The sequence below is a fragment of the Protomyctophum parallelum genome (assembly GCF_964188405.1).
Source record: "Protomyctophum parallelum genome assembly, chromosome: 21".
NCBI classification, from domain to species: domain Eukaryota; kingdom Metazoa; phylum Chordata; class Actinopteri; order Myctophiformes; family Myctophidae; genus Protomyctophum; species Protomyctophum parallelum.
Genome location: NC_139713.1, coordinates 23,680,726 through 23,703,598, shown reverse-complemented (window position 1 = coordinate 23,703,598; position 22,873 = coordinate 23,680,726). Strand labels below are relative to the sequence as shown.

General features: G+C 42.7%; 1 protein-coding gene across 1 annotated transcript; it reads left to right on the top strand.

Annotated features, from left to right (window-relative positions):
• Positions 1 to 1,312: 1,312 nt before the first annotated feature.
• LOC310878890 (uncharacterized protein) lies at positions 1,313 to 21,010 on the top strand (the record flags this gene model as incomplete). Its single annotated transcript, XM_083793307.1, has 15 exons — positions 1,313 to 1,440; positions 2,312 to 2,497; positions 3,001 to 4,513; positions 5,039 to 5,270; positions 6,184 to 6,633; positions 6,958 to 6,997; positions 8,289 to 8,434; positions 9,825 to 9,857; positions 10,376 to 10,462; positions 11,686 to 11,895; positions 12,514 to 12,693; positions 13,230 to 13,442; positions 14,045 to 14,164; positions 14,297 to 14,437; positions 20,939 to 21,010. Exons 1-15 carry the CDS (start codon positions 1,398 to 1,400, stop codon positions 21,008 to 21,010), a joined length of 3,666 nt encoding a protein of 1,221 aa, XP_083649433.1. The 5' UTR covers positions 1,313 to 1,397.
• Positions 21,011 to 22,873: the final 1,863 nt, after the last annotated feature.

Genomic DNA, 22,873 nt, shown 5'->3' with positions numbered 1-22,873 from the left:
TAGTAACTCTATAGGACTCCCTAGGGGTCCTGCATGCTTGTCAGCTCACTAAATCATGGCAAAAATCATTGTTTCAAAACTGCATAAAGGTTAAAACTGGCATACAAGCAAACATTGATCTTGGTCAAATGTTGGGTAGGGTAAGTGATTTTCTTTGACAACAATATGTTAAATAGCTATAAATTCTGATAGTACTCATTGCTATAGTGTTTGTTCAGAAACAGGAGTCTCCATGTCTCCCCAGCTCTTTATTAAACAGAAAATGCATTTTCAGGCCCTGATACCAATTTGATCCAATCAGGATAGAACTCAGTCAGGATACAGATTAAACAAGTGCAATTGGAAGTGATGACAGAACAGGTAGTAGCAAATCTGCAAACAAAATGCTTACCACTAGCTTTCTTCACAAATGTGTTCATAAAGGTGACAGCTGCTGAAAGCTAGGGTACCATAAACATCCAATATAAGGCAAAATTCCCAAAGTTTCCCAAGGGAGTTGGGTTGGAACACATTTTTCTGTGATAGTAGACACCTTTATGAACACATTTGTGAAGAAAGCTAGTGGTAAGCATTGTATTATGAAGCTGATATGGCTACTCATCTAAATCGGCTGACATTTTGTCACCGACCTGAACATTTATTTTCTGTCTATTAAAGAGCTGGAGAGACACTGCTGTTACTGAACACACACTCTGTAGCAATGATTACTATCAGAATATGATTTAACCTTTTAACAAAAAACATTTTGTTTTAACCCAAAAATATCACTTAACCCTATAGCATAAAGGGCTTTGCAAACACAGGTCTCCTCCAGGTCTGTTGAAGAGGGGTGCAACAACGCAAGCAAAAAACAGATTCCAGGTCTGGTGAGTGGCGGGCGTGTGCGCGTAACGAGCATGCACGCAACAAATTCACGGGACCGCGCTCACGTAAATACTTCTCCCCAATGCTCCGCGCAAAAACGCAGGTCTCATTGAAAATGAACAATAGGCGCGTTTTATCGCTCCCCGTTTGCAAGGCCCTTAAAGCTGCCAAAATTCAAATACCCAGGTTACCCTGTACCTTTAATGTTATGGTGAGAATGTTGTTAATAATGCTGATGAATGTCTTAGTGAATCACACATTACAAAAAGCAGCATTTGTGTTTCAATTACCATTACAGAACCGATTGTTATCATCTGCCACGCGTGACCCTGCAGTCTTGAATTATTACAACAGAGGTCCATTACGACCTCTGTTTCACCTTTAACATCTGTGAGTCATTTTTCCAATGTTCTGTTTGCATTATTCCTGGGGGTTTTTTCCCCACCGACAGAAAATGTCATGAGCGGCGGCGTTTCCTCTGGGATACGGCGAGCATGTTCTGAGAGTCAGACGGAGGTCACACGCAAGCAGCCATGATGAGCCACAAGCATCAGGACGAAGGGTGCGGTGGTGCAGGTATGGCCCATCACAATTATCACATAATAATAATTATTATTATTTTAGATAATTGTTTATCGTGGTAATCATTTCAATGGATGCTGTTGTGTGCACTCTGTGTGTGTGAGTGTGTACATGAAAATGTTCACATTCATCTTCAAAAAGAGTGGAAATGAGCTTGTAGATCAGCTATTTCCACTGTATTTCCAAAGTAAAGTTAATTAATTATGTAAGTTATTTGTCATATTTGCCCCATATGCACCTCTTGTTTATGAAGCCTAAAAGCCAATTGAATTAAACGACAATGAAATCGCAAATCTTCCGTATGAGAGTTAATCGTCAGGCCCAAACCGCACCAATGATTCGCCATGCAACTTCTTGCAACCAAATCATGATTGCGAGTAGTTGCATGAAACCATTATCCCCAACGGCAGTGGCAATCGATTGATTGATTGATTGAAAATGTTATTTACAGACGATCTTAGATAGGTGCTCATTTTTGATACAGGTAGAACCATACAAAAAAAGGCGTATCTTTCCTTCAGGTTGTACTGCTCGATTCCCACAGGTGTGGTTTTTCTTTTCAAGTCTGCAATTCACACCTCTGGGAATCAAGCAGTACAACCTGAAGGAAAGATACCCTTTTTCAAAATGTAGTCCCTTGTTTGAGCCGAATCTGGGTTGCACATGGTTTGTTGAACTCCCTCTAGTGTTGTGGGTGTGGGCTTCATTGACATTAAGGAAGTATTTAGACGGGTACATGCCATGGGCATCATGTTGCAAACCGCACCAATGCAACTCCAGCAACATGCAAATACTCGGAGTACAAAGCAGTGTGCATGGCGAATCATTGGTGCGGTTTGGGCCTAAAATGTCATAATGGTGACAGCCCTCGGCGCGGCAGGGGAGGAGCACCAGGCCAACCCCAGGGACAGGCAGCAGAATGGGACTGCAGCAGCAGGAGACGCTCCCCCCGCCAGGAGGTCCTGGAGACCCTGTCAGATGCTCAGCCCGGACGGAGAGCCCAACCATCACCACCACCACGCCCCTCCTCAACACCACCACCCCCCCTCAGGTATGTGTCACCATCGGGAATCTTCAGTTGACGATTAAATGTCATACACTTGGATTTAAGGGTCTTTTTGGAACATTGAAATAGAAAAAAGTTAAATCACACTTGTGTGAAGTGAGGGGCGCCTCACTTCTTTAAGCAATCATTGTACTCTAAACAAACATTAAAGTCCAAAGACTTGGCTGCCACATGACGTCACATGGGGTGCTGTTTTTTATGTCATTAAAAGTCAATAGACTTGGCTGCCACAAGGAGTCACGTGGGGTGCTGTTTTTTTGCCATTAAAAGTCCATAGACATCTTTGTAAATGAACATTGCACATATATAGTTTAAAAAGATTGTGTTTATTTATTTATAAACGTTTTTCAACATGTTTGCATTTTTGGAATGGAAAACAATTATATTAATTACGCAAAATCATTGGGAATAGCTCAAATATTTTTGAGCTATAAATTGCCATCAGGGGATTGATTGTGTGATAATAACGGTGTCAGGCCATCCCACAGGTCGAGGCCAGCCACGGCAGCACAGGAGACAAGGTCCGGGACCAGGTCAGGTTCCGTTGCCAGCCCTGATCCCGTCCAGGCAAGACCAGGGCAGAGCTCTGGAAGCCGAGGCTCGGCCCGTGCAGCATCCTCGCCCCGGGGTGACCCGCTATCGCCGCCAGGGTGACCCCAACCCCAGGGTCCGCGTTCACAGACAGAGGCAACCGGTCAGAGAGGTCGAGGAGGACGCGTCGTCACCGTCGCCTCAGCTGCGGTCACCTGGCAAAGAAGACGAGGGCGGGAGAAGTCTGGCCGAGGTGCCACGGCAGCGTTTGTCGCACCCGGAACAGTCGTTAGACGGGGCGTCTCCTAACCTGACACCAGTCGCCATGCTCACGCCCACAGAGCGCACGCCCGCCGCCGACGTCCCGGCTGCGGACCTGCAAACCCGTGGTGGCCTCCCGCCCTCTGCTTCCATGCAGGAAGAACCGCGGGAGAGCGGAGCGGAGGAGAAAGAGCCAGAGGAGCATGAGGTGGAGGAGGATAAGGAGGAGAAACGTTTGTGCGAGGAAGACAGAGACTCATACTCGACCGCGACTTACTCGGATCGTAGCCATGGCGACATGGAAATAGCTCCTGCGAGGAACGAAGAAGAGGTGGCAGCTGAAGGGGCGGGGCCTGCACAGAGGGAGGAGGAGCCTAAAGAAGGTAACGAGATATATTTGAAGGAGGGTGACGACACGGTGCCGGGGGAAGAAGAAGAAGCCACCGTCGATCTCTGCTCCGACACGGAGAGCGCCGCGTCGCTCAACATGGACGGCCCACCTCCTCTCTGCTCGCCCACCCCCCCGTCGTCCCCGGACCTGGGGGAGCGGTGCCTGCAGGAGGAGGAGCCCGGCTCGAGCCCCAGCCCCGGCCCCGACAACGACGCGTTGCCCGAAGACGACGACGATGACGACGAAGAGGACAGCTCCGAATGCTGTTCGCCGTCCAAGTCCTACACCGCCTCCTACCCCAAAACCTATGCAGACTTTTATACGGAGTCCCACCAAAAATCGGCCCCCGAAACCCTCGGCGAGCCGCACGCTGAAGAGGAACCGTCCGTGATGAAGTCCCATCCCGACTCCTTCCCCGAGCCTCTCAGGACGTCCTACCCGGAGTTACACAGAGAACCTCGGAGGAGGCCTTCCAGAAGGGCAGAGAGCGGCGAGGCGCACCGGGAGATAAACAAACACAATGTACAAAAAAGGGCTCCCGTTTCCCCGGTCGAATGTCACCCACGTGCCGCTATCAGAGCGGGCAGAGAGCAGGGTTCACACACGATGGCCCCCGCATGGCGAGGGCGCTCCGTGGGCTGCAGGCTGCACCACTATGACGCCGGCCAGTCTGACGGCGGGGAGAGCGACGACGCCGACGGAACCCCCGGCGGCTTCGGGGCGGTCCCGGGGCAAACGCATCGCGAAGACGCCCGAGTAAAGAGCCCTCCGTCCGGGCAGAGGGGCTCTGAAGAGGCCCAGCAGGATGAGCAGGCCAGGTAGGGCCTGTCAGAATTATTACATAATCATATTTTTTTTTTTTGCATAGTCGTCAATCGTTTCCATGTTGAAAAATGGCCATACATCTTCAAAACATTTTATGGAAATAGCAGACATAGCAGATCTACAAGCTTACAACACGTCTGTAAGCTTGTCAGTGATTGTCAATGATTTTGTTGTATAGCCCATTTAAGTTATTTGTCATATCTTCCCTGTGCACTTTTTACGAAGCCTAAAAGGCAAACAGAAATTCAAATTGTAACGTTCCAATGTTCAATGCAAAAAAATGATTTGTGTGACAAACACATATGCATTTATATTACTCCTACATATTTTGTCCAAACATCGTTCCTAACCTGGTGGAGACATGTGTTATGTCTGCCCTGGCAAACGTATGAACTAAATGTACCGGTATTCTTTACTCATTTGATCCAACATTCAATGCCACAAACAACTAAATCGTTAATCGCAATCATGTGTTTGACAATAACACGTCGTCAACTTACATTGTGTAATGGTGACAGCCCTAAGGAAGCCAGGGCGGGTCTCTCCTCCGGGGAGGAGGAGGAGTGTGTGAAGGAGGAGGGCTCCGGTGGCGACGCCATCAGCCTGGCTATCAAAGACATCAGGGAGGCCATAGAGGAGGTGAAGACCAAGACGGTACGCTCTCCCTACACGCCCGACCAGCCTGTGGAGCCGGTGTGGGTGATGAGACAGGAGGAGGATGCAACAAGCACACAGCAGCAGCATCACAGCGTGAGTGATGCACTAATACTACGACAAGAAATGTTCGTCCACTACCTTTTTTCACTGACGAAAACTAAATGGAAACTAAATGAAAACTAAGCCATGATGACTAAAACTAAGACTAAATATATTGACAATTTCATCAACAAATAAAAACTAACTATGTTAGGAAGGGGCTAGTAGACAAGCTTTATAGCATACTATTTACAGCAAGTGTCATTACGACGGCATCAAGGCCTGCCAAAATACATTTTAGAGGCAGTCAGAACAAAATAGGAACACGAGGAACACAAGAAAGGCAAGAGGAAAACTATACTGGGAAAACTAGCGGATCAACAAGCAAGGAATCAAGGCTACAAATATACTCACTGGCAACATGTCAACGAACCAGCAAGGAACTGAAAAAACAGGGGAATATAAATAGACAAGGACAAACTGGACAAAGGTGAATACAACTGACAAATCAACAAAGGGATTGGCTGGGAGACTAACAAGACACAGATGGAGAAAACTAGACTAATCACAAAGTAGACAAGGCAGGTACAAAACTACAGGGGAAGACAGGAAAGCACAAAACAATACTACAAAATAAAAGGTACAGTAAGTGTAAAGTAAAACTCTTAACTAAAAACCCAGGAACATAAGAAAACACAGAAGAGTGACAGAACAGGTCAGATAGTGACATATATCTAGAAAGAAATTGAAAACTTGAAATGAGACATTCTGCATAAATAGTACTTTCTACTTTTGGTACATTTGATACCAATACTTTTTTACTTTTACTCAAATTAATTTTGAATTCCGGACCTTTACTTACAAAAGTACAAAATACGAATACTTTTTATGTCTGCAAGGAAAGTAGACAGTAGTACGATGACTGATTCCATGCATACAAAAGTAATACTCCCTCTCTCTCTCTCAGCCTGTTTCTCAGTCGTCCTCTCCTTCGGTGTCCGAGTCACCGTCCCACTACAGCCCAGCTCCGTCCCGGGGGGGGGAGGAGCCCGTCAGTCCGGTCAGGGCCGAGGCGTCCAGAGTCCATCAACAGCACGCAAGCAGCAACAGCACGCAACAGCAGCAAGGCCACCCGCCGCCACAGCAGAGGGACACCGCCGCGAGGCCCCCACGGTCGCCGTACACGCAGCCGCCGCCGCCGCCGCGCGCCCCACTGGTTCATCATCAGCAGCCTCCACATCAGCAAGCTCCGCAGCAACCGCAACCACGTCTGCAACACGACCCACGGCAACAGAAACCGCAACATCAGCAACAATACGAGCAAGTTCAACATCCGCCATATCAGCACCCGCCGCCTCAGCATCAACATCCACAGCCACAGCCAGCACTAGTGCCACAGCAGCCCTGCGTCCAAGAGGTAAGCTAGTGCAATGAATGCACCAGGTACCAGGAATGCACCAGGTACTCCTCAACTTAACCTCGGTGAGACTATGCCTAAAACTAACTGTATTCCTAAACGTAACCTCAGTGAAACTATGCCTATGAAACATAACTTTATTCCTAAAAGGTAACCTCAGTAAAACTGTCTAAAATTAGCCTTATTCCTAAACATAACCTTAGTAAAACTATATGCCTACACCTAACCTTATTCCTAAACATAACCTCAGTAAAACTATGCCCAAAACCTAAATGTATTGCTAATCTTTAAAAAAAAGGATCATTTTTATTCTTCTCTCCTCAGATTCGCAGAACTCTGCCGACATTTCCCACATATGTAGATGGTGAGTGACATCAAATGAATTCATACGTGAACCTATTTGAATTATTTCCTACCCACTGTATGATGTCTTCGTTCATCTGTTTATTTCATTGTGCACGCTATCCCTAATTTGGACTAAAGTTTACTAGCAGGTGTACATGCTCACAACGTTTTAACCTTGGATCGTGTATTTTTGTCAAAAAATATTTGTCGCAAAATGAAGTATTAAGTGGTTAAATCAATAACATAGTATTAAATTCTAGTGATGCTCATCTCCAATTTTTTTGATCAGTGCATCTTTTTTTTCTTTTTTTTTAAAGTAAATTTTATTCAAAGAGTTAGTGTAGTTTTCACAGAAAGAGAATACGACTCTTCGTTTTTTTACATTTTCTCCCACAACTCCCTTCCCAGTCCTCCCCACCCACCCACCTCTGAATGTACGCTCTGGTGAACAGTAGGTAGAGTGGCCGGATTGGAAGGTTAAATTCCCGACTCCTCTTGGCTTCGTGTCAAGTGTCCTTGAGCAAGGCAAATAGTGCCTTGCACGCATCACTGCCTCTGCCATCGGTGTGTGGTAAATGGTGCATTTATATAGCATTACATTCACCCACACATTCACTTAACCACAGCAGAGAAAACCACACATAATGAGTATGATGAGCAGGTTGGTGCCTGCTCATCAGGAGCAGTTATAGGGGTTTGGTGTCTTGCTCATGGACACTTTGACACTAACTCAGGGGAAATTGAGGATCGAACCGGGAACCCTGCTCTACCATCTGAGCCCCTTCCACCGCAGTGCATATGTATTGTATAGCTCTTTTAAGAAAGGTGCTATTGTATGTTGATTTTGACAGAACATTTAGAGTTTAGTTTTAGTCTTTTGAATAGTCACATTGTAGTCAATTGGAATGTTTTAGTGTTACTCGAGTTTTAGTCGACTAAATATCATAAGATTTTAGTCGACTAAGTCTACAGTTGACTAAAATGTATTTTGGCGGGCCTTGATGCCGTCGTAATGGCTGATTTTACATTTACTGAAAATAGTAGATCTGCTATATTTTCAGCATGCAACCAAGTGTAAAATGACTTGTCTTTTACGTATCCTGGATCTCTTGTCCACTAGTCCCTTCCTAACATTTTAGTCTAGTTTTTATTTGTTGACAATATTGTCAATATATTTAGTCTTAGTCATCATAGCTTAGTTTTTATTAAGTTTCCATTTATTTTGGAAAAAAGGTAGTCGACGAACATTTTTTATCATAGATTTAGTCGACGAAATCAACACTGCACCTACACATGTTTGGCTTTTGCAGTCCCTGGACCGTGTGATCCCGATGACCTGATTGATGGCATCATCTTTGCGGCCAGCTATCTCGGCTCCACCCACTTACTGTCAGAGAGAACGCCCACCAAGGCCGCCCGCATGCAACAAGCCCAGGAAGCCATGAGCCGAGTCCGGGTGAGAATAAATCTGAACTCAGTGAAAGTGTTGGGCCCTTGCAGCTATATCTACCTATTTCCCATCTTCTTACCATTTTAAAATAGTTCAAATAGCTGATCTACAAGCTCACAACGTGCCGACGTAGATTGTACTATTAGTTGAACTATTTTAAAATGTTTTAAAATAGTAAAAAAAAAAGGCAAATAAGTTTAGGGATAAGGGGTAAGGTGGTGGCACGAGATAGGGCCCTCATTTGGTCACAATGTGAACAGGCTCAAATTACTGTAAGATTGCTGATACTGTATATCAGACGAAAAGGCCATACATTACATCGTCTCCGTCTCAGGTACTTTTCTGGATTCGAATTCAAAAATAGCAAAAGTAGCAGATCGACAAGCTTAAAACAGGCACAAACGGGCTGGAGTTTGTGGATCTGCTACTTTTGTGCTTCAAAAGTATGATCAGGTAGGGGTGTTAATTAAAAAAAAGAAGAAAAAAAAAGGAAAACTATGGAGATAAGAGGTTTCTACAATATCCATGATACCATTGATTGAAATGGTTAACATTGAGGATGTTGCTGTGTATGTTGTGATGTTTGGTGATAACACGCCCTGCAGGTCACAGTAAGTAACCGCAGTAAGCATGACAACTGACAAGTAGGGAGGGTCATCGCCATCTGCTTGTGTTAGACATTTTGTCAAAATTACATTTCTGCCTCGGACATAAACGTATTACCAGAAACACAACGAGCTAGCCCTGAATGACCATAACAGGCCTGTAACTGGAAACAAATGGAACCAAATGGACCCGGGCCGTTCCATTTGTACACTCTCAGAGTTCTGGGGTTATGTCCTTACAAATAAAATGTTTGAGAACCACTAGTACTAGTTGGACTCATGATGTGCCATAGTGTAAATCACTGCCATACATATTCTGAAGAAAACCTGGACACTCAAGGTCAAGTCTTTCCCACGGACACATTTGAGACGTGTGGTGATAATAACACATGCAACATGTCAGTATCAGTGTCTACAGGGTGACTTGTGTCATGGCGATGAAGGGGAAACCTTTGATGATGTTCGCTTCACGACCCTCTGGCACTGTAGTTCTCACACACACACACACACACACACACACACACACACACACACACACACACACACACACACACACACACACACACACACACACACACACACACAAGTAAGTAGTGACTTAGCCAATTCTGTTTTGTCCTCCCACCCAAATCTCAATTTCAAGTGTTGCATTGATTGCGCTCTCTCCCTCTGTCTCCCACTCTATGCCCCTCTCTCCCCCCTCTCCCCCTCCCCCCCCCTCCCCCTCTCTCTCTCTCTCTCTCTCTCTCTCTCCCCATCGCTCTCTCTCTTCTATGTTCTACGTCTCGCAGGCTGCTCAGAAGCAGGCGAAAAACAGGAAAAAGGTAAGTTATGCTGCTTTGTCTTCGCCCAAATAGTAGCAATACAATAGCAGATCTACAAGCTCAAAACGCGTTGCTTCGCGTCGTGTTTTGAGCTCATAGATCTGCTACTTTTGATAGTTAATGTGACACCGTGTAGGATCAAGTAGGGCGTTAATTTACAAGAGTTTTCTGTCCGACAGCAACGATAGAGGTTAACGCATTGAGAAGCTTTTTTTGTTTTTAAATGAAAACGGATATTGGTACACAAGTGAATCAATGAGTGAGTTTTTTAAAATATCAATTTCCCATCCACTGGACCAAGCAAAGCGGTCTGATAGGCTTCCTGAAATTGGTCCACTGAGAAAGGTTCCTTGGTGCGAAAACTAATGCAGTAATTTCTTCAATCGCATTATTGTTTCTGTAATTAATTAAATGAAATTAACCAGTTAAAGTACCAGCCCTAGTTTTTACGGATAAAAATAAGTATGAGTCTGTTCTGATTCCATATGATACCACTCTCTGTATATGTCTGTGTCCAGAGTCCTGAAGGAGAGGTTCCTGCCTCTGCTGAAGTGGATCTCTTCATGTCCACACAGAGGATCAAAGTGCTCAACGCAGACAGTCAGGTACAGGAACACTGTGGACCGACCCTCTACAAAGAGAGTAGTTCACCCAATAACAATCACAATTCTTCTATAAATTACACACCCCATGAAGCCTTGAATTCATGGAGATTTATTTTTTGTTTTCGTCGCATTCCTGAGCCGATAATTAGATGAATCGATTGTTATTTGTTGTTATTGTTCACAACTTCACGTCATGTCTATGAATTGATTGCATGGACGAAAATTCGCCTTCCGTTTTGCCGGGGGAAGCAATGAATTTGGAACAGTAATGCTTAATTTATACCTTGCCGTATAAGTAAATCAGGCCCAACCACTTCCTCGTTTCATATTCACTGGACAGTAGAGACTGACACGGGAGTGGACTTTCACTCCCGACTCATTTGGAAATGATAAGCTAGCGGTACTGATGTCATAGCTGATCCGCTTCGAATGTACTTTCTGTTTGTATGTGTTGTGCGTACGTGAGAGTGGGAGAGAGAGAGAGAGACTAAGGGCCGATTCATACTCCTATTTTAGAGCCGAATAAAAGTCTGTTCGGCGCTGTAGAGCCTACAATCGTCATTTGAGGTTCGGGGGGGCGGGGACCGTCCTAATGTCGGCTCTTCGGTGCTACTGAACATTTCTGACGAGCCGAAATCATTTCGGCACTACAGCGCCAAAACAGCGGTAAAATAGGAGTATGAATCGGCCCTCAGTTTCTCTCTATCACACACACACACACACACACACAGACGAACACAAACAACACATTCCTCAATGTACTGTATTTCTCAGGTCTGGCGGTTTCGACAGGCCCCGTGGTGAGAGAGCCATGACTCAGTGTCACCAACTCAATTAAATATCTATTGAATGTGGACACTATATAGACAGAGAGTCCTCCTGGTCCTGGACCTGGTCCTGTATGTTAAAAATACAATATAACATATACAATTTTGTCTCTCTGCTCTTCTATTGATACATTTATCAATAGATGGTCAAGATTCAGTTTATCCCCTGAGCGAGCAAGCAGGCTCTAATTAGGATCTGATCAGTGTGTCGCACTGTGACGTGTTGTGAGCTTGTAGATCGGCAACCAAGTGTAAAATCTGCCATTACGATGCCATCAAGGCCCGCCAAAATGCCGAAATGCATTTCAGGTGACTAAAATACGACTAAAACTAAATCAAAACTTGCCGTCAAAAATACTGTTGCCCTGGCTTCTTCCTTCCTTCTTGCTGGAACAGGAGTCCATGATGGACCTGCCTCTGAGGACCATCTCCTACATAGCGGACATTGGCAACATGGTGGTTCTGATGGCGCGGGGCAAGATGGTCCGGTCCAGGAGCTCCCAGGACCAGGACAGCCTGGACAACGCCACAGAGGAGCAGGCCACCGTGGCCCACGACGACCGGCGCCAGTACAGGATGATCTGTCACGTCTTCGAGTCCGAGGACGTGAGTATTGTTTGTCCTGGCTGTGAGTCATTAATCTTAAAGGGTTACTAGGAAACATTTAGCCTTTTTTTCTTTTTAAATACATGTATAAATAAGTCCCTCTGTCAGAGTCTGTCAGCCACTATATTATTGTGCTGGGGTGTTTCCTTGCAGAAAGACATCCTTCTGCCTGTATTTTGGTTTTGTTCCACCGTTTACGTTGACATTTCCACTGTTTTATGTTGACATTCATCCCTTGCAGGGACGTGTATTTCTGTGAGGGGAGGGAGAGCTCTTAATTTATCCCTTTGAACCTCAAAGTAGTTGCGCACTGAATTGGGCCGTACAAGTGTCAAACTGGATTCTGTGCTCATTAGTGTTCTCTCTAATCAATCAAAGCATCAAACACAGCTACCTGTCTGATGCCTGTCGGAGACGGGAGGGGGGAGTGTGTTTGTACCCACCTACCTACCTACCTACGTACCTACCTACCCACCCACCTAACTACCCACCCACCTACCCACCTACCTACCCATCTACCTACCCACCCCCCTACCCACCTACGTACCTACCTATCTACCTGCCTACCTACCCACCCACCCACCCACCTACCTACCCACCTACCTACCTACCCACCAGGCTCAGCTGATAGCTCAGTCTATAGGCCAGGCGTTCAGCGTTGCCTACCAGGAGTTCCTGCGGGCCAACGGCATCGACCCAGAGGACCTGAGTCAGAGGGAGTACAGCGACCTGCTCAACACTCAGGACATGTACAACGATGACCTCATCCACTTCTCCAAGTCGGAGAACTGCAAAGACGTGAGTAAACGTTTTGCACCGATGATGTCACTTGAAGACGGGTTTCTGAACTGCCCACAACCCTCCTATACATACACACAGCGTTGTGTCATCAATGTGCGTCAATATATCTGGGGGGTGGAGCTTGGATATATATGGAGATTCATACTATAATCTAATTCAATGTTCTATGGCTTTAATGTTAACTTAGTGAATGCCAAGTAGGCTACCGAATGCCAAGTATATAGGCTATGCAGTACTCACGTTCTCCATTTACAGCCCTTACATAAATGTTCAGATTTCAAATATAAAGTGCTCACCCCAGGGCACGGATGTTACAGTTCTCGGGCAGGTATAAGCACCCATATATCCCGTATTGTTCAATAAAAAGCATTTTAATCAGTTCTCTCTTTTTCAACTACGTGCCCCCACCGGTCGATCTCTGTTGTGTGAACTCCTGCAGGTTTAAATAGAGAAGCAGAAGGTCTCTTGTCGTGTGAAACCCTGCAGGTTTACATAGAGAAGCAGAATGTCTCTTGTTGTGTGAACCCCTGCAGGTTTACATAGAGAAACAGAAGGCGGAGATGCTGGGCGTGGTGATCGTGGAGTCGGGCTGGGGCTCCATCCTTCCCACGGTCATCATCGCCAGCCTGATGCACGGCGGGCCGGCGGAGAAGTCCGGCCGGCTGAACATCGGAGACCAGATCATGACCGTCAACGGGACCAGCCTGGTGGGCCTGCCCCTCGGCACCTGTCAGAGCATCATCAAGGTACTGTGCACTGCAGTGTTGTTGATCTCGACATCTCAAACTTTGACGAAAAATGTTCGTCAGCTACTTTTAAACACAAACGTGAAAAGACGGGAAAGTGAGGAATTGTGATTGGCCGGCATGATTGGGTGGGGGATGTGCCATTTGTTGAGCATCCCATAACGATTGTGCCACGGGGGGACCGTATATATGAAGACGGAAAAGTGAGGACGGAAATTGTGATTGGCCAGAATGAGATGATGTATCATGATAAGAGCGCTCCTCACTTCACACGGGTGTGATTTGATTTGATTATTTTCAGACGAAAACTAAATAAAAACTAAAAAAAAAATACGCTATGATGAATAAACTAAGACTAAATATATTGACAATTTCATCAACAAATATATACTAAAATGTTAGGGAGGGACTAGCGGAGAGTAGATCCAGTAGAACTAAAACACGAGTTATTTTACACTTGCTTGCACTCTGAAAATAGCTGATCTTTAGATCTGCTCTTCTCATATTGCTTCGACTTAGTCGACTTATGATATTTAGTCGACTAAAACTAGACTAAAATATGACAAAAACTATTTGGAGACTATCTGTGTGCCTCCCCTCAGGGTCTGAAATCCCAGGCCAGGATCAAGCTGAACATCGTGCGCTGTCCTCCGGTCACCATGGTGCTCATACGCAGACCTGACCTCCGGTACCAGCTGGGCTTCAGCGTACAGAACGGCATTGTGAGTATACTGAAATATACCAATACAAATAATGATGTAGGAATATAATACACAGAGCGTTGTAACTTCTGTCTATACCAGAACAGAAGTAGTTTATTACAGTGAGTAAGTGTGCTGTTTGTTCCTCCACAGATCTGTAGTCTGATGAGAGGGGGGATAGCGGAGAGGGGCGGGGTCCGAGTGGGTCACCGCATCATAGAGATCAACAGCCAGAGCGTTGTGGCCACACCCCACGAGAAGATCGTCCACATTCTGTCCAACGCCGTGGGAGAGGTAGGACCGCCCTAGTTATACTGTACTATTCATTGATGATTGGTCGAGCGCTTTGTCTCGCGTGCAGATTCACAAAATAGCCAAACTACACGCGGTTATGACTAGGGATGTCCGGATCACGTTTGTTTTTTCTCAAGATCCGATTCTGATCTTTTGATTTTGAGTATCTGCCAATACCGATTTTTCCTGATCTGATATTTATTTTTTTATAGAACACTTAGGCCATATCACAATAGTACAATATCCAAAATCAGACAATATGCAGTCTAATATCATGATACATATGGATATAATATTGATAGGGATGTCCCGATCACGTTTTTTTACCCTAGTTATGAAGCCAATGTGCGACAAATATTATAAATCAGGCTTTAAGCCACGTTCACGCCGCGCTTTTATTCTACCTATGAGGGGCCAGGGCGGAGTCTGCCAATGCATTTCAATGGGAATGCAGCGGTTTGCTGCTATTCACGGATTTCTGCCAAAAAAGAAATCCATTGGAATGCATTGGCAGAATCCACCCTCGTAGGTAGAACTAGAAAATTCGCAATTTTAAAAAATTGCAGAGTGTGGTTGCCGCAGTGGCTTACATATGCCCCTCCCACTAGTATTGCCAGCCAATTACAATTTCAAGTCACGCCTTAGATCATGCGTAAGTAATTCGGAGGGGATTTAACCCCCGAAATTCATGTTTTTGCGACAAACGGTTACATTTCTCGCATTTGCGGCGCCCCCTATGGATGAAAATGGAATTGCTTTTAGAACTTGGTTGATTGAACCACCCCGGACATGTGATTCAAATTTGGGATGGATTGGACATTCCGTTCGTGATTTATGGCATTTTTGTGATATAGGCCCCTCCTACTAACTTCGGAAGACGATTACGGCCGAACGATACGCACTACCAAAATTCTGCATCTGGTGTTTTAATCGGATATGTCCAGAGATCATGTGTGCCGATTTCTGTGAGATTTGGACGAAATATGTAGGAGGAAAAGCAAAAAGTTTGTTTTGGACAAAATTCAAAATGGCGGAAAATCCATCATGGCGGAAATGGGCGTGGCCTATATGGGGAGATGCGTCATGACCCAAGGAATCCAGGGAAAAAATAATTTTGATTTTACGAACTACGGTTCAAGAGTTATAAGCCAAAAGGTAAAGTGGGCTGTTATAGCGCCACCATGAGGCCGACCTATAAAATTATAATTTTAATTAATTTTAGTCATAATTAAGAAATATCCCTAAAAGTTTTGTAACTATAGTGATTACAGTCTCCGAGGAAAAAATACTTGAATGTGATTTTTTGCCTTTTCCCATTCATGTCAATGGGGAAATTTAATTCACTAATAAATTCATATCAATTAAACTATACAACATTTCTCTTAACAAAATACAAGCACACGATTCCCGATTTTTCCGGTCAATTTGACATATGGCTCAAGTGCGTACAGCGTACAGTGTGGGAGGTATAAAGTGACAAAAAAAAGACTACTGTGAAATAATAATAAAAATAATAACTAGAAAGCAGTTCCTGTAGAAACTGCGTGGGCTCGCGTAAAATGCTTTGTATAAAGTTATTGCCGTGTCAAGTTTGAAACTCGGGGACCGGAGTAATGGTGTTACCATTGGTGGTCTAAGTCCATAATCAAAATTTCTGGACTGTAACATATTGTAAAGAAAAGTAGAAAATGTATTAAAGCTGAAGTAAAAGTTAAAAAAGTATGAACATTTGTAAAAACTATAGTTTAAGCATAAATAACTGCATAAAGCGGAAATAAAGTATGTGGAAGTAGTATGATGCCCAAAAAGGGGCAGAATAAAGTAAGTAAAGTATTACTGTCTACTAATGATTTGTAATGTATGAATAATGCTTTACAATGTATTCTTGATGAATCAAGAAAAGGTAAAAAAGAAAAAAAATAGTCAATCCAATGGAGTATACATATAAAAGCATTCATGAGCTTAACAGAAATAGCATACTTTTACATGTAAAAAGAAGGTTCAAATAGCATATAGGCCTATCTTTAAAAGCATAAACACAATGATTATTGATAATGGTCTAAGATATTTCTTAAAAAAAATATTAAGATAAAAAATATTAAGTTCTTTATTATTATTTTTTTCATTTTAAGTTTAAAAAAAAGTTAGTTTTAATTTTTTAATGTTTTTAATTTTTTTTAATTTTTTATTTTTTTAATCATGCTAATGCTAACATGCTAATGCTAACATGCTAACATGCTAATGCTAACATGCTAATGCTATCATGCTAACATGCTAATGTTAACATGCTAATGCTATCATGCTAATGCTAACATGCTAATGCTAACATGCTAATGCTAACATGCTAACATGCTAATGCTAACATGCTAATGCTAACATGCTAACATGCTAACATGCTAATGCTATCATGCTAACATGCTAACATGCTAACATGCTAATGCTAACATGCTAATGCTAACATGCTAACATGCTAATGCTAACATGCTAATGCTAACATGCTAACATGCTAATGCTAACATGCTAACATGCTAACATGCTAATGCTATCATGCTAACATGCTAACATGCTAATGCTAACATGCTAATGCTAACATGCTAACATGCTAATGCTAACATGCTAATGCTAACATGCTAACATGCTAACATGCTAACATGCTAATGCTATCATGCTAACATGCTAACATGCTAATGCTAACATGCTAATGCTAACATGCTAACATGCTAACATGCTAATGATAACATGCTAATGCTATCATGCTAACATGCTAATGCTAACATGCTAACATGCTAATGCTAACATGCTAACATGCTAATGCTATCATGCTAACATGCTAATGTTAACATGCTAATGCTAACATGCTAATGCTAACATGCTAACATGCTAATGCTAACATGCTAATGCTAACATGCTAACATGCTAATGCTATCATGCTAACATGCTAATGTCAACATGCTAATGCTAACATGCTAACATGCTAATGCTATCATGCTAACATGCTAATGCTATCATGCTAATGCTAACATGCTAACATGCTAATGCTAACATGCTAATTTTTAAGTTTTCATTTTTTTCATTTTTTTCAATTTTTTTCAATTTTTCCATTTTTTTAATTTGTTTAATTTGTTTAATTTTTTTTTATTTTTTTTATTTTTTTTTATTTTTTTTTATTTTTTTTTTATTTTTTTTAATTTTTTTTAATTTTTTTAATTTTTTTAATTTTTTTAAATTTTTTTGAAAATATTTTTTTATAAACGTGTGTGTGTGTGTGTGTGTGTGCGTGCGTGCGTGCGTGCGTGCGTGCGTGCGTGCGTGCACTTGCGAGAGCTGTGTAAAGGCCAGCCAATAGGAAGACAGGGTGTGTGTGTGCGTGCATGCATGCGTGCGTGCGTGCTCTTGCGAGAGCTGTGTAAAGGCCATCCAATTGCACAAATAGCAGACCTACAAGCCCACAAGGTATCGCAGAGCAACTCATTGAGATCTTGTAACTTTAATTTCAGCCCTGTAATTAAGCTCTTATATGTCTCAGCTGTGGAAGTGTAAAAGACAAACAAGTGGCGCGCAACTTGAAGGTCTTGATCTTGAATGGTCTTGAATGGGGGGAAACTATGCCCGAACAAATTGCTCTATCGCAAAAAGTAAAAGTCGAATGCAAATAATTTCTTCGCTGTGAGTGGCCTGAGATATTGAGGTACACCATGTGCGATTGTGGTGTTGGTACGATCGAAAATGTGGTTATAAGAGCGAGTTAAGAATTGTCATCGCGATAATTTCCTCGTAAGATTTCTACAATGGAGGTCAATGAGCAGATTGACTGTATTTGTGTCACTTAAAAGGCCGTAGTTCACATTCTGTATGTCTCTGTGTTTTGGTGGTCACATTGTGTGAAAGAGGACATGTGTGGCTACAAAATGACCAAAGGACATGCGTGTAAAGTGAATATTTTGGCCGGGACGGCAATTTGTTTGGTAAATTTTCAAGGAAAGATTTTCACTTCCCGCACTCTAGTGAAAGAAGCCCTGCACTCTAACTTGGCACTAATTAGGCGAAACGGCCTGCGATTGAACTGCGATTTCGGAAAAAACGTTTAACGTATTCGAATACGGTTTGAACCACGAAAGAGTCCAGAGTCGTGTGAGCTTTCTAAAGTTTAAATCACGTTTCTACGACAAAGTATGCCAGAGTAATGAGGCTGCAAAAGTGAGGTTGATTTAGAGATAAATCCCATACATTGTCAATGGGAGGAAAAAACTATAAATAAAGTTAAATATTTTAAAAAGTATAAACTTTTTCAAAACAACTTTTTCACCAATTAAAGTTCAAAGATAGATGAACATTATAAAGTTTGAATGAAGTTTCAAAGTGAAAGTATGACGGAGTAATAAGAGCTCAAAAAAGTTAACTGTGAAAAATGGGACCTTTCTTCCATCGACTCTCACTATAAAGAATGTAAAAAAAAGTTAAAAAGTTAAAAAGTATAAAAAGTATAAAACTTTGTAAAAATAAAAATACAAGCACACATCACTGCAAAGAGCTGAACAGTTTGAAGTTTGAATTAAATTTCTAGCATAAAGTATGCGGAAGTAGTTAGGTGCCAAAAAAACGGGTGGAATAACGAATAAAGAATAATAAATATAGGCTGGCAATAACTATTGTGAGCTCGCTGTGGCGAGCCCACAATAATAATAATAAAGTGTTACAATTACTAGAGTCTGGTTGCCCCTTTTGGGGCAACCACACTAATAAAAGTGCGGTGTCGACCGTCCCCTTACATTGTTTTTATAATATTGAATTTAGGTCAGTTTGTTCGATAGATTATGCTCATTAAACGTTTCTGACAAAGATTGACCATTTGTGTGAAAGGAAAAAAGTATACACCCATGTTGTCTATTCTTACAAAATGTGTTATGCTCAAGTAAAATGAATACGACATTTGAGTAACAGACTAAAGTTCTCATCTACAGTACTATACATTATTTATATAGAAATTGGGTTTGCCTTTCATGAGGAAGTAGCCCTAGTACTACAGGATTGGAGATCCATGCCATTGCCAAAGGCCAACCCCAAAGCCGGGCTCCATAGAAAACCGCTACCACAGCCACTGGTCCCAATCACATTGACCCAAACCCTAGCTGCAATTTGCAACAGTAGGTTTTTTATAATGGGTTCAGTCTAGAGTTGTAACACCAGCCGGCATTGACAATCCATTCATCCAAACAGAAAAGTGCGATCTGCTGGTATTAAACAACGTTAAACTCACCAACATTGCAGCTGTAAGGAACGTTTGAATTATCCTCTTTCAATATGCAAATTCTGTAGTTTATTTAATAAAATGCCACCGTAGACATGTTATCGAGCCGTGATAATTTTTTCCAAGTGTTGGAGTTTGGGAGCACTCGTTTTTATTAACGGATTGTGCTGCTGCTTCCTGCATTTATGTGCAAATTCATGGGCCAAAAAACACCAACACAGAATTTCTTCATAAAAAAATCTAGTGTTGCAAATTGCAAACCCCCACTGTGGCTGTACTCACTCCTATAGCCAACATGTTACATATACTCATTTCCAACCTCTGTACTTTGAACTGCCATGATGCAAAACATCAATTACTTACATCAATGGTTCTTCTCAACTCCAATGGAGATCCAAGATGGCTGTTGCTTTTCCTTTCTGCTGGTTACTTCACTGCATAGACAGGTTTCTAGGGGAACTATAGGGGGCAGAACCCAGCACTCCTTTTACAGCATATCTGGAACAAATCTTTCTAGTTTAAGACAGACTTGTACTATGTGAGCTAACTATTTTGTAGCTGAATGATACGAGGCTTGCAGAGCTAGTTCAGACAGACAACTCAAGGCAGTGATGCCAAACCCTGATCAGGTGATCAGTCACCTGGTTAAATCTCCCCGCCTACCTGATCAACCCTAGCCTTGTCTGTGCTGCTGCTGCTGCTGCCCTAAGACGTTTTGCAATCCCACCCCAGCATCCACCTTTGGGCTCCGTTAATATATTCCCCTTTGGGGACTTCATTTATTCCCTCTGTGATATCCATTTGTCATTTCACTTAATTATACATGCTTTACAGGGAGCACCTCTGTGTGTACAGTAGCCTTTGCTATACAGTATACAGCAACAATTATTTTTTTCTTCTGAAAACCTAGGGTCAGGATTTAGAAGGCATTTTTTAGAATCAACCTCAGGTTTAAATGGGCTAAGGCCCAAACCATGCGCTAATGGTTCGCCATGCAACTCCTTGCAACCAAACAGAGTTGCATTGGTGTGACATATGTCCTTTACATTTAATTTAGACTAAGTGTTAAACTAAGAGTTACATATCTAGAAGGATCCATTTGGTTACCAACTCCATTTAGCTGGGGACCACCTGGAACCCCCTCAAGCACCACTGGTTGAAAACCACTGGCCTAAGGGAAACTACTCAGTTTACTACTCAGTCAGTTGTCTGTTTACAGTGCCTGTCATTGTGTTTCATGACCCTTTCTCCAGATCCACATGAAGACCATGCCTGCAGCCATGTACCGTCTGCTGACAGCACAAGAGCATCCGGTGTACATCTGACCGGCCTCCCTGTTCACTGTTCACCCACCTACCAGATAGTACAAATGCTTCCATGTGTCTCAACCCTTTAAGACCTGAGACCACATTCTACAAAATAATGTCTTCTAAATCATGACAGTTTTCTGAAAAACCTATGTTTCTATATCAGTGGTTCTCAAACTATTTAATGTCAAGGACCCACAGAATATCAGTATTTGGCAGCGGACCTCCATCTGAAAATAATTATGTTGTTCCAGGAACCCTGTGAAAGAATATATATTCAAAGATTTGCACACATTTTCACACATTTTCTCATAGCACAGCACTCGGTGCTGCGCTGTGGTTAAAAGCTATAGGGTGACAACGATGTGTCCTCAGGTCTAAATGGGTTAAGACAGCGGTTTGAATCCCGTTTAATTTGATCCATAACAAATTTGATTTGACAGAAAAAACACAAAATTACCCATTTTCTGCATCTTGTTTAATACGACACACGTTCAACACGTTGATCTCATCAGCACTGACTTGCCTTAATCTGTACAGTTTGTCATCATGTGAACATGTACGGTAGAGCTACAGTACAATGCAGGTCATTTCACCAGGCGGAGTGTTCACATTTCATCATGCATAACCAAAGACAACAGCGAGTTATATTGTGCATATCATTGCTGTTCAGAAGAAACCACCTAACTTTTTTTTCATAAATCAGTGCTATTGAACACGCGCGCAAAAGTGCTTTGACAAAGACCCTTCTAACTTCTTGATAGCTGAATTTTCTTTTCCATTTCCTGAAATCTTGGTGGTTTCTTTCAGACAGCAGAGATATTTAGGTGGTGGGGTAAATAATCATTATTATTTATTTTTTACTTTTTATTATTTATTTATATAATTATATTAATTGAATGTATCGAACACAAACGGACCTACAAATTGCCTCTTGGGGTGTGTCTGCCGGCTACTGTACATAGATTTCCACCTCTCAAATGAACTCTTGACGGTCGATGGCGCTGCATTTTTGTGCATGTGTAAACGTGCCAAACAAACTCTGAAACCTCCCATGGTCCATTTGATTTTCACAATGGCCCCTTTACCACCAGGGTGGAACCGGCCCGGTTTATAGTCCAGAAGCCAGATCCCCAAAATTGGAACGTTAATTACCAATTGAGTGGGCAAAACCATACCTATATTAAATGTTTATAGGATCAATATAAGTAAATTAATATATGATAACCCTTCCACAGGAGTCGCTTTTTCATATGTATCAGTTCACACATTATTTTCACCTACAGTAGACCTGTATACATGAGGTGAATAGGTAAAAACGTAATTCATAGTTATCACCATGAAACTTCCCCAGTTACTTACACGAAGACAATGATTTATTGTATTACAAGTTTTCCAAAATTGTACATTTAAATGTGCAAATGAGGCATTATATAGGAAAATATAAACAAGCCAGTTCAACCCTGGTGGAAAAGGGGCCAATGTGAACATAAATTGGCCTACGTATTTCATTAGCTGGTGGTGTTAGGTGTCCTCCCATCAAATCTCAAGAGATGTTTTGCAAAGTGCTGATTTTGGTTCACTCAACGTCCCATTATATGTTTTAATTGAATCGATATTTGCAAAAATGCATTTCACCACCCAGCCCCCAATTCCCTGGCAACCGTTGCGTGAAGATATTCAGTGGTGGAAAAAGTACTCATAATCTTTACTTAAGTAAAAGTATCAATACTGCAATAGCACGGTGGCACTGGGGGCGTGTTCCCTCCTCCATGTCATCAGTGCCCATACCCTAGGTGGGGTTGACAAAAGGGCCTTTCTGTGTGGAGTTTGCATGTTCTCCCCGTGTCCCCTAGGCTAGGTACCCTCACAAAAAACATG